Source organism: Solea senegalensis, linkage group LG6, assembly GCF_019176455.1.
Source record: "Solea senegalensis isolate Sse05_10M linkage group LG6, IFAPA_SoseM_1, whole genome shotgun sequence".
NCBI classification, from domain to species: Eukaryota; Metazoa; Chordata; class Actinopteri; order Pleuronectiformes; family Soleidae; genus Solea; species Solea senegalensis.
Window position 1 is genome coordinate 204807 of NC_058026.1, and position 10253 is coordinate 215059.

Below are 10253 nucleotides of genomic sequence, written 5' to 3' on the forward strand. Positions count from 1 at the left end.
CACACCAAAGTCCATAGAGAAAATCAGTGATTTTAACATCACACACACACTGGAGTTGTTGATCCACTGCTGCCTCCATCACTAAGTTCTAGTGTCTTATTTGAGTGAATTCGGCTTCTAAAATATAAAATTCAGATTGACCTCAGTCACAAGAAGTGACCACACGAGGCAGCAGAGGACCAGCAGCTCCTGTGTCCCTGTGAACCACTCAGCATGGAGAGTGAGTGGTTTACAAACTTCAGTTTCCTGTTGGGAAAGTCTGTGTAACAGTGAGACAAAGACGTGAACGTGTTCTTAAGACATCGTAGAAACTTAAACTGACAGAGATTTTATTTGATTCATTTTTTTTTAAGGGGCTAAAATCTGTGTTTTCCTTGTGTCCCCACTGACAGCCATGTGTCTTTCTCAGGCTGGTTCTCAGCAGCAGGGGGCGCTAACACCACAGTCAGCTCTAAGGACGTCTCCCTTACCTCATAATACCACCCATTTAAAGAAACAGAGGTATTCCTTGAGTGAATGGTTTGTTTAATGTGTGTGAGGGGGTCAAAGGTCAACTCTCTGGTGATCAGCGTCACAGGGCTCACATTGTTGTGTGGTGTCTCCCTCTGCTGGTGATAAACACTTAGTGCACTTAGACTCACTGATAAACAAGGGAAGAAACAAAGTGATAAATAGAATTTATTATAATTTAAAAGTATTTTTATACATGAACATGTTCTAATGCGATTATAACTAACACGTGGGTCACGTGTGGCGATGTTATGACGTTTACTCCTTACATTTTTGTGTCATATTCCTTATTTTTTGGTAGATTTAGAATCAGTTTCTGTTTTTATTCACTTTAATTCAAGTGTTTTTCGTCGTTTAGTCTGAGTTTTTACGTGATTTTCTTTATATTCTTCATGTATTATTATCAGTGAGTGTGGGCGGAGCGATCCGCCGCCTCAGGCTCCGCCGCAGCGGTCGCCGCTCTGCCGCGTTGCCGCTCAGCGGCGCGGAGGAATCCCTCCGCTGCGGCGGTTAGAGCCGGCTCTGCGGCGGCTGTGCGGCGGGAAAACGTCGCGTTAACGTAGAATTTGTACGCTCGTGTACACGTTAAGAACACCAGCGCTTTAGATGACACTGTTTTAGTGACGTTTGTACAGCGGCGTGTAAAGAAAAAAGGAGGAGGAGCAGGAGGAGGAGGGGCGCCACAGCGCCACGCACGGAGCTGCGGTGAGTGAGCGAACAGCAGCAGGGAGACGAAGCTCCAGCAGCATTTTTTTTTTTTACCCGAACACAGCGACTGAAACTCGGCGGAAAAGGCGCGGACATGCCGGGCATGATGGACCGAGGGTCCGAGTACTTGGGTAAAGGTCGCTCGAACGGAACCAAGAGTCCGTCCAACGCGTCCAACGGACACATTTCTGATGAGAGCGGCAGCGACGACGAGCACGGTGAGTATAGCCTCGAACAGCCTGGAATAGCCTGGAACAGCTCTGCTCCACCGCTGTGCTTTTAATGGAGGACGTTTCAAAATAAAAAATAAACCGTGTTTCAATGTTTCCCGCGTCTTTTTCAGATGTGGGGATGCGGGTCGGACCGGATTATCAGGCCACGATCCCCGAACTGGAGACCGGTGAGTTTGTTTTTGTTTTTTTTAACCTGGTGGTAGCCTCGAACACACACACACACACACACACACACGCACACACACCGCTGATAACTTGTGACCCTTCGTGAGACGATAGTTAAACATATTAACATTTATTATCGTAGTTTTCCGGAATAAAATATTGGCGATTCACGATATTATTGCGACAGTTGTTAAAAAAGATTCTCGTAGATTAATTACAGATTGAAACCTAATTAATCTGAAGTATTTTTCTGCTCTCACAAACTTGATAAATGTTCCCATCGCGATTTTTCAACGGGTATTCATGATATTATCACAATCTTTGTTTGAGTTTATGTTTATAAATGTTTTTCATATTCAATTCTAATGAAACATAATTACGTAAAGAATTGGTTCTGATGAAATAATTGTAATCACATTTGTTTTCTACAGTAATAACTGTGTTAGAGAATCCGATAGAGTTAATATTTAACATTTTTAATGATCAATATTGGCCGATTATTATTCATGAATTGGCTATTTATTACTGATTTTGTTATTTAAATGGTTACTCACAATATTTTTGCAATCTTTGTAAGAATTTATCATTAAAAATGTTTTTCATATTCAAATGAAATGAAACATAACGACATAAAATAATTGGTTCTGTTAAAATTATCGTAATAATAATCTCGTAAATCATCAAATATTTTCTACAGTACAGTGCATTTTTTAATTTGTGATTAATAAACTGTTATATTTTAATATATTTAATATTATATTATTTTATCAGTAAATCGTTTGCATATGTGGGTTACTAAAAGTGAAGTATCGTGAATCAGCTGTAGAAAATCTCGTATCGATCGATCTTGAATTAGCACAGTTATCGTAATAATGTCATTAATCGCATTTGTTCAGTTGTTGCCACAGTGTCACGAGTGAAAGGACATTTTTGTATAATAGTAACTTTATTATTGCACATTTAAATGAATATTCCTTTATTTTTGCGTCATCGTGTCAGGAAATCCTTCGTGTTTCATCTCCACCTGAGACTTTAAAAGACTTAATGTATCATTTTCAATCAGGGAAAGACGTTGTTGTTGTTGTTTACTTTAACATTTCTGTGGATTCACACCTTTGTCCTTGTTTAGGTACAGCTAAGTACATGGACAAAGATGGCGGCGGGATGTTGGTCTGGTCTCCTTATCACAACATCTCTGACTCCAAACGTAAGACCACTCCCACTTTGTCTCTCGTGTATTAAAGACATTTATTTAAGACTTCTTCTGGGATTTGACGTTGTGTGTCTGTTGTTGTTGTTGCAGTGGACGAGTACATCGCGATCGCCAAAGAGAAACACGGATACAATGTAGAGCAGGTGGGTGACCGCTGGTTACGCCTTTCACTGGGACACGCCCACTGAGACACACCCACTGAGACATGCCCACTGGAAAACCACGATCAGTGGAAAAACAGTTCACTGGGAAAATACGGGCAGGGGGAATGTGGGGCGTGTGTTTGTCCAGGTGTTTTTCGGGTGGGTGTGTGTTTAGTGAGCTCATTTTCGAGTGGGTGTTTTTTTTGTTTTGTTTTTTTAGTGGGCGTGTTATAGTGAGGGTCTTTTCCGTCAGGAAGTGTTTTTTTTTATCTGTGGATATTCCATTTTTTGGGGGGAATAAAGTTTTGGATTCTGTCTTTACCTGTCTTTTAGCAGTGTTATTGAAAATATATCTGCAAAAACAAAGTTATAAAATACTATTTTCTTTGATGAATCCAAACCAAGTTTATCGACTGGAAACAGGATCTTTTATTATCATGTATTGGACATTTGTTCAAAGAGTTTAGTGTAAACAGTTTTTGTGTGTGTGTGTCTGTCCAGGCTCTCGGCATGCTCTTCTGGCACAAACACAACATCGAGAAATCTCTCGCCGACCTCCCGAACTTCACTCCTTTCCCTGACGAGTGGACAGTGGAGGACAAGGTTCTGTTTGAGCAGGCGTTCAGTTTCCACGGGAAGAGTTTCCACCGCATCCAGCAGATGGTAAACGTCTCACGAACAACAACAACAACATGTCGCCATGTCAAATCATTGACAACGACGAAAACAAAGCTAACGAAGACAAACTCTCTCTTTTTTCCTGATTCCTTCAGTTACCAGACAAATCCATATCCAGTCTAGTGAAGTACTACTACTCCTGGAAGAAGACTCGCTCCAGGACGAGTCTGATGGACCGTCAGGCTCGCAAACTGGCCAACAGGAGCAACCAGGACGACAGGTAAACACCAGAATACACCTGTATAACGAAAAATAATAAAAACTAGGACTGCACGCAGTCATGACAGGGCCCCCTCATCCCCACGCAAGACAGGGAGCGCAGCAGTTCTGCGCCGTTTTGAATTTGCAAAACCTTTCAACAACTTTTCACCTTTCATGTGTCTCGTACAAATTCGTTTGTTTTTTTATGCTGGTATGACAAACGCGCTCGGACGAGTTCGCTCATTTTTGTAGGGTGAAATCGCCAAAATGGATGCCAAGATTCAAATTGGCCGACTTTGAGGCCGTGGTTACGGTCGACTTTTCCGTTTGTCTGTAACATCTTCCCACTAAGTTTGTGGAAATTCAGTGGAACTAAATTTTGCCTCTGTTTTCACCTTAGGGGGCGCTATAGGGCCTTTCCTGGGTGCTGTGAGCACAGCTCCGCCTCTGAATAACCTAGTCACAAACGAGTAGATATATCTGAACGTCTCAAAATATGTTTTTGAAGTGTGATTATTATTATCTTTGGTCAAAGTGGTGGCCATTTTGTGTGACGATGACCAACTCTGCCTCATTTTTCAGGGTCAAAGTTTGTTTTTCCCACAGCACCTGAAGGCAACTGATGGTTCTAAATTCGTAGTTTTGTCAAAGTCGCGTTTTAACAGATTATCTTTTTATATATCAGAGAATCGGTAAAGTTGTGGCGTTCCACAAGGTTCCATTCTGGGCCTCCTCCTTTTTTCTCTATGTCTCCTGTCCTGTTCTCAGAGTTTAAAGCAGATTTTCTATGTTACCGTGAATTGTAATATTAAGTTTTTCGGTTTGATAAAAGTTCATTACCCTGTGGTCCAAAGGGTACCGTGAGCATGGCTCCACCTCTGAATGACCTCGTAACAAACGAGTAGATTTATCCGAACGTCTCAAAAAATTCTTTTGAAGTGTGATTATTTTTATCTTTGGTGAACGTGGTGGCCATTTTGTTTGACCAACTTTGCTTTGTTGCCACAGCGACGAGGAGATGGAGGAGGCCAATCCCATCGAGGCCAACGACAGCGACTATGACCCCAACAAGGAAGCCAAGAAAGAGGTACGTGGACGCGGCCTAGCAAATAGATACTACTCTGCAACAGACAGTTGTAGGAGGCGGAGCTAACGGCTAAGAATTAGACCACTTTTCTCGGGTTTCATGTCCTGTTTTATTTATTTATATAGATTTTTAATATTGCAATCTTTTACTTGATCGCGATTGATGGTTTTGGTTGTGTTTTTATGTTATCCTTCGTTATTCTTTCAAAATAAAATATACATTTTATGTTAGCTTTTGTTTTAGTCATTCTTTCAAAATATAACACTTTTTTATGTTATCTTTGGTTTTAGTCGTTATTCTTAGAATATTTTTTACATTTTATTTTTTTGCGACTTCTTAGGAACCCAATGGAGTTGACGGTGACGTCACTCACAGCTCTGAGTTCCGATGTAAATGCAACGCAGCAAAAGTCCTGTTTTGTCATTTTCTGTGTATAAATGTTAAATCATTCTTGTTTTTCAGATAACTGATCGCCGTCTGATCAAGGCTTTCAGTTTAAAAAATAAAATAATGGCAGGCTCAGGCCTCCGTACGTCACCGTTAACCCCGCCTCCTCCCCCCCAGAACCAGGTAGAGCCAGCGGTGCCGGGCTCGAAGGTGGCTCTGGGTCGACGGGAGCATCAGACCCTGCAGCACCGGCACCACCAGCGCTCGCGCTGCCGTCCACCTAAAGGCATGTACCTGACACAGGAGGACGTGGTGGCCGTGTCCTGCAGCGCCTCCGCCGCTAACACCCTCCTCCGTCAGCTGGACATGGAGCTGGTGTCCCTCAAGAGACAGGTAGGGGGCACCACAGCAAACCTCGTCCTCCTCATTCCTAAAAAAGTAGATTTTTATCAGTCTGATGTGATGTGATGATGCTGCAGCAACAATTAAGTCGTAGGTTTCTTGAAAGCATCTCGTTAGCTTCAGAGTTTGAGAACCAAGGCATTATGTACCATCGTATTCGCACAGAAACACAACTTTCCCTGAACGCTACATGGGTGGAAATCAAGCATCACTTACAGTGTTTGTGTCGCCCCCTGCAGGTGCAGAATGCCAAACAGATGAACAGTGGACTCAAACACCTGCTGGAGTCTGGGGTCGAAGAGCTAAGGCTGCCGGAGGTAAAAAAAAACACAAAAAAAAACACAAAACAAAAGTCTTTATGTGAGATTCTTCTTAATTAAGAAAAAGTTACTAAATTTGATGTTAAACATTACAGTGTAACCAGAAGGTGAATGCTCGCTGGACCACGGACGAGCAGCTGCTCGCTGTCCAAGGTGAGTTTGTTGTTATGATTCAATTTTAATCTGATGCAGAGACACTATGATAAAAGATTTTTGTTCACATCACGCTAAATACCCCCTAGCTAATGTTAAATGTTTTTTTTGTTTTTTAATCCATGGCGTCAGCTGACCATTCTAAAATCCTAGTTTTGTAAAAGTCGCGTTTTAACAGATAATCTTTTCATTTATCAGATAAAAGTCGTGATGTTCCACAAGGTTCCATCCTGGGGCTCATTTTTTTCCCTCTATGTGTTCTGTTGCGTCAGAGTTTAAAGCAGATTTTCTTTGTTAGCGTGAATCATAAAATTAAGTTTGATCACGGTTTGATCACGACCTGACCTTGTTTTTCGTACAACTGTCCCCAGGTGTCAGGAAATACGGGAAAGACTTTCAGGCCATCGCCGACGTCATCGGCAACAAGACGGTCGGACAGGTGAAGAACTTCTTTGTCAACTACCGGCGACGCTTCAACCTGGAGGAGGTGCTCCAGGAGTGGGAGGCAGAGCAGGGGACTCGAGCACCCAATGGAGACGGTGCCACCTCTGGTGAGGAGGGGAAGAACAACTCCACCACTCCGTCCGGGAAGAGCACGGACGAAGAAGATGAAGAGGTGAGAAACGACTGGAGTTAGACGGTTTTTGATCGCGATAATTTTCGACATATTTAGCCAATTTTTCAGATAAAATTTAACTGTTATCAAATAATAACGTCTGTAACCAGTGATTGAACAACACTAATGATCCATGTCTGCAGTGACATTATTCACAATACAAAAAAATAATTTGGGAAACTTTTCATGATCCTTGCATTTAAAAACCTTTCTACGTTAAAAAATGTTTAGTAAAATCTCTTTACGTCTGTGCTGCAACTTCTAAGTTCAAACTACTAGTTAATAGTAGTTAACCAGTGTGTTGTGTTTTTATACATCGTCTCTGCTGTAACCCCCAAAATATTCAGTTTTACTAGTTAGTACTAGTTAACCAGTTTTTTCTCTTTGGTCTTTTTAGTTGAACTGTGCGTTTTGTGTTACTAATACATTACAACTTTTTGCCGTTAGCTGTTGAAATTTTCCACATTAAGAACAAACACCGTCAGTTATTGTTTGGATTGAGAGACCCCTGGTGGCAGGAATGACGTATTCTGGTGTTAAAGTCAGATAAATATGGCTCCACCCTCTTCTCTCCGCATGGTCAGGTGGCCTCCTCTGGTGCGTCTCCTGCCGCCTCCTCCTCATCGTCTTCAGCCCAGACACCGGTGACGTCTAGCTCCGCCTCTTCCTCCTCCCTCCACCAGCCGCCCCCCCTCCTGCGGCCATCCCTGCCGGCCACGCCCTCCCTGCACCGCCAGCCCCCACCCCTCCAGCAGCAGGCCCGCTTTCTGCAACCCCGCCCCGCCCTGCAGCAGCCCCCGCCCCTTATACGCCCCTCTAACCCACTACCGCCACGCCTCAACCCCCGCCCTCCAGCTCCCATGACGCTCGGTGGGAACCCCGGTGGGTCAGGTCCAAGCTCCGCCCAGCAGTCCTCGGGCCTGGCCATCCACCAATCAGAGACGGCCTCGTCGTCGTCCCTCCACTAACAAACGGCAAATTGAGAGTCACGAGAAAAGAACGTCTGGCTGCTGCGAGTTTTCTCTTTTAAAAGCGACAAATTTAAAATCCTGATTTGATTGTTTACAGGGTCAAAGTACGTTTGTCCCACAGCACCTGGAGGTAGTGCAGCAGTTGTTTGTTTTGTAAACGTTCGATGAGACGACATGTTGCGTTTTAACAGATTATTAATCCATTCATCATCAGATAATCTGTAATCATAGTAAGAGTGGTGGCGTTCCACAAGGTTCCATCCTGTGCCTCCTCTCTTTTCTTTGTTCTCATTCACAGACTTTGACTCTGTGTCTTTGTTGTGAGGATGAACTTATTCCTGTCGCTCCACCCACTGGACAAATGTTACATTTTAATCTCTCAATTTTAGTTTTATTTTGTCAGGGACTATTTCCTGCACGGCGAAGTGTCGCATTCTGTGGCGTGTACGTTAATCTGTACATTGACTTGTTCAGTTTACGATTCATTTGTAACAATTTTTCTGTTCCTTTGATCGCAGCTGCAGCGTGACATGAACGACGTAATTATCCCTTTAACGTTCTCACAGTAGCTGTTTTTTTATATTTTATTTTGAAAGTTCAAAGTCGTCTTTGTCGTCTTCTTCTGTCTCTGTTATTTATTCTCTTCTTTTTTCCGACTCCATCGTAGTGAGAGAAAAACTTTGTGAACATAAATCGTGAACTGGAATCATCGTAAAAATCCCGACGTTCACACGAAGCTGCTGCGATTTTTTTTTCTCCTACAAAAAACCCTACATTTGTATCACATGACTGTGGTTGTGATGTCACTCCTCGTTAACAACAGCGCCACCATGTTTGTAAATACTTAGTTACAAGGGAATAAACACAATCCTGTCAAATAAAGTTTTTAAGTTGTGAATTTAACTAAATACAAGACGAAGGTATTTGTACTTTATTAGTATTTGTATTATCTTTATACTGGTGAAGATTTAAAGAATTGATCTGTAAAACAAATCAATTAATAAAACACAATTATTATATAATAATTATCATCATTAAGTAAAAGAAAAAAACTAGTTTATTTTTCATTAATTTGTATTGAATAGAATTTAATTCATTCAATTGACAAAATCTTCATAATTCCATTGAACTCAATGATCTGAACGAAATAAGTGATTTTTTATTAAACTGAAGTAAACAATTGCAACTAGTTTGTTAAAAGTAACTTTGATTAAATTATTAATTATTTAATTTACATGATGATTTTGAATGAGTGAAGAGCAGCAGCTTTAAAATATTTAGGTTTAGTTTAAGGTGAGTTTAAAGGGATAGTTCAAGTGTGGTTGAGCCAAAGATACATTTTCATACACTTAATTTAATTTAATTCAACCAATTTGAATAAAAACAAAACAAGCTCATTTTTTAATGTGTTTTAATTAATAATAAATTGATAAGTTTAATTCAATGAAACTGAAGTCAACGATTCAAGCGATTAATAAAAGTAAATGTAATTAAATTCAAACTGTTTTAATAACGCAGTTGTTTCGAAATGCAACAAAATTGAAAATTGAAAAAATGAAGTTTGTTACATGAAACTGCAGTGAATAAAACTGTTAAAATACTTCAGTGATTTAAATACAAATGAATGACATTAAATTGATGTGGACTGAATCAGAGTGAGTTGACACTCAAATGAATGAGTGAAGAGCAGCAGAAGAGGAAACTAGAGACGAGGAAGTGACTCATCACTAACGACCTGCTGCTGCTGCTGCTGCTGCTGCTGCTGCTGCTGCTCTGCCATCTGAAAATAATCTGGATTAATCCCATCGATCATCTGAGATCATCTGAGATCATCTGAGATCACAGGTCTGTTGTCAGAGGTGAGAACATCTTGATCATCATCATCGATCACTGGTCAGATCTGTGGTGACTGAGTGAGTGTGTGTGAAAGTGAAAGTAAAGAAACATGAGGATGTGTGCTCGTGCTTGTGTCTGTGTGTGCGTGCATGTGTCTGTGTGTGCGTGTCTCTGTGTGTGTGTGTGTGTGCGTGCATGTGTCCAGGTATCACACACTCTGATCAGCTTCAGTTTCACTCGGTTAAAACATTAAAGTTAAGGCTTAAACAGTTTATTTAAGGTGAGTTTAAAGGGATCGTTCAGGTTCTTTTAAAGCATGTGACAGGAGGTGCTGCTGAGCTGTGAGCGCCCCCTGCAGCCAGCCAGAGACACGCGTTCCATTTACACTGGAACTTGAAAGTCCGAACTGGGAAACGTTTGGCAGGCTAGCAGCTGTTAGCCACACCAGTCGCTAATGACACTATGTCGTATTTTTGCTAACACGAACAGCGTAGCAACGTTTCTACAATTAAAAATTAAAAGGGTACGCCATGCTCGACCAATTTACTGCAAACCATGATAACCACATAAGTGAAATAAATGATTGACTGATACTATGACTTTTTTGAGGGATGTTGGACGACATACTAT

At 41.5% G+C, this 10253-nt stretch overlaps 1 protein-coding gene across 2 annotated transcripts; it reads left to right on the forward strand.

The window, feature by feature from the left end:
* Positions 1-1010: 1010 nt before the first annotated feature.
* On the forward strand, positions 1011-8669 carry rcor3 (REST corepressor 3). Of its 2 annotated transcripts, none has more exons than XM_044029327.1 (12): positions 1011-1436; positions 1562-1618; positions 2746-2823; positions 2920-2972; positions 3474-3635; positions 3746-3870; positions 4860-4938; positions 5401-5718; positions 5967-6044; positions 6143-6200; positions 6572-6816; positions 7401-8669. In XM_044029327.1, exons 1-12 carry the CDS (start codon positions 1313-1315, stop codon positions 7782-7784), a joined length of 1761 nt encoding a protein of 586 aa, XP_043885262.1. In that variant the 5' UTR covers positions 1011-1312; the 3' UTR covers positions 7785-8669. The 2 variants fall into 2 exon arrangements, with proteins under 2 accessions (XP_043885262.1, XP_043885263.1); XM_044029328.1 differs by having other exon boundaries at positions 1013-1436; positions 5503-5718.
* Positions 8670-10253: the final 1584 nt, after the last annotated feature.

What these genes read in the sequence shown, in the direction of transcription:
- rcor3 (XM_044029327.1), top strand. Translation starts at nt 1,313, where the DNA reads ATGCCGGGCATGATGGACCGAGGGTCCGAGTACTTGGGTAAAGGTCGC. An exon ending in GATCCCCGAACTGGAGACCG is followed by an intron (nt 1,619 to 2,745) that starts GTGAGTTTGTTT and finishes GTCCTTGTTTAG; the next exon opens with GTACAGCTAAGTACATGGAC. An exon ending in ACAAGGAAGCCAAGAAAGAG is followed by an intron (nt 4,939 to 5,400) that starts GTACGTGGACGC and finishes CTTGTTTTTCAG; the next exon opens with ATAACTGATCGCCGTCTGAT.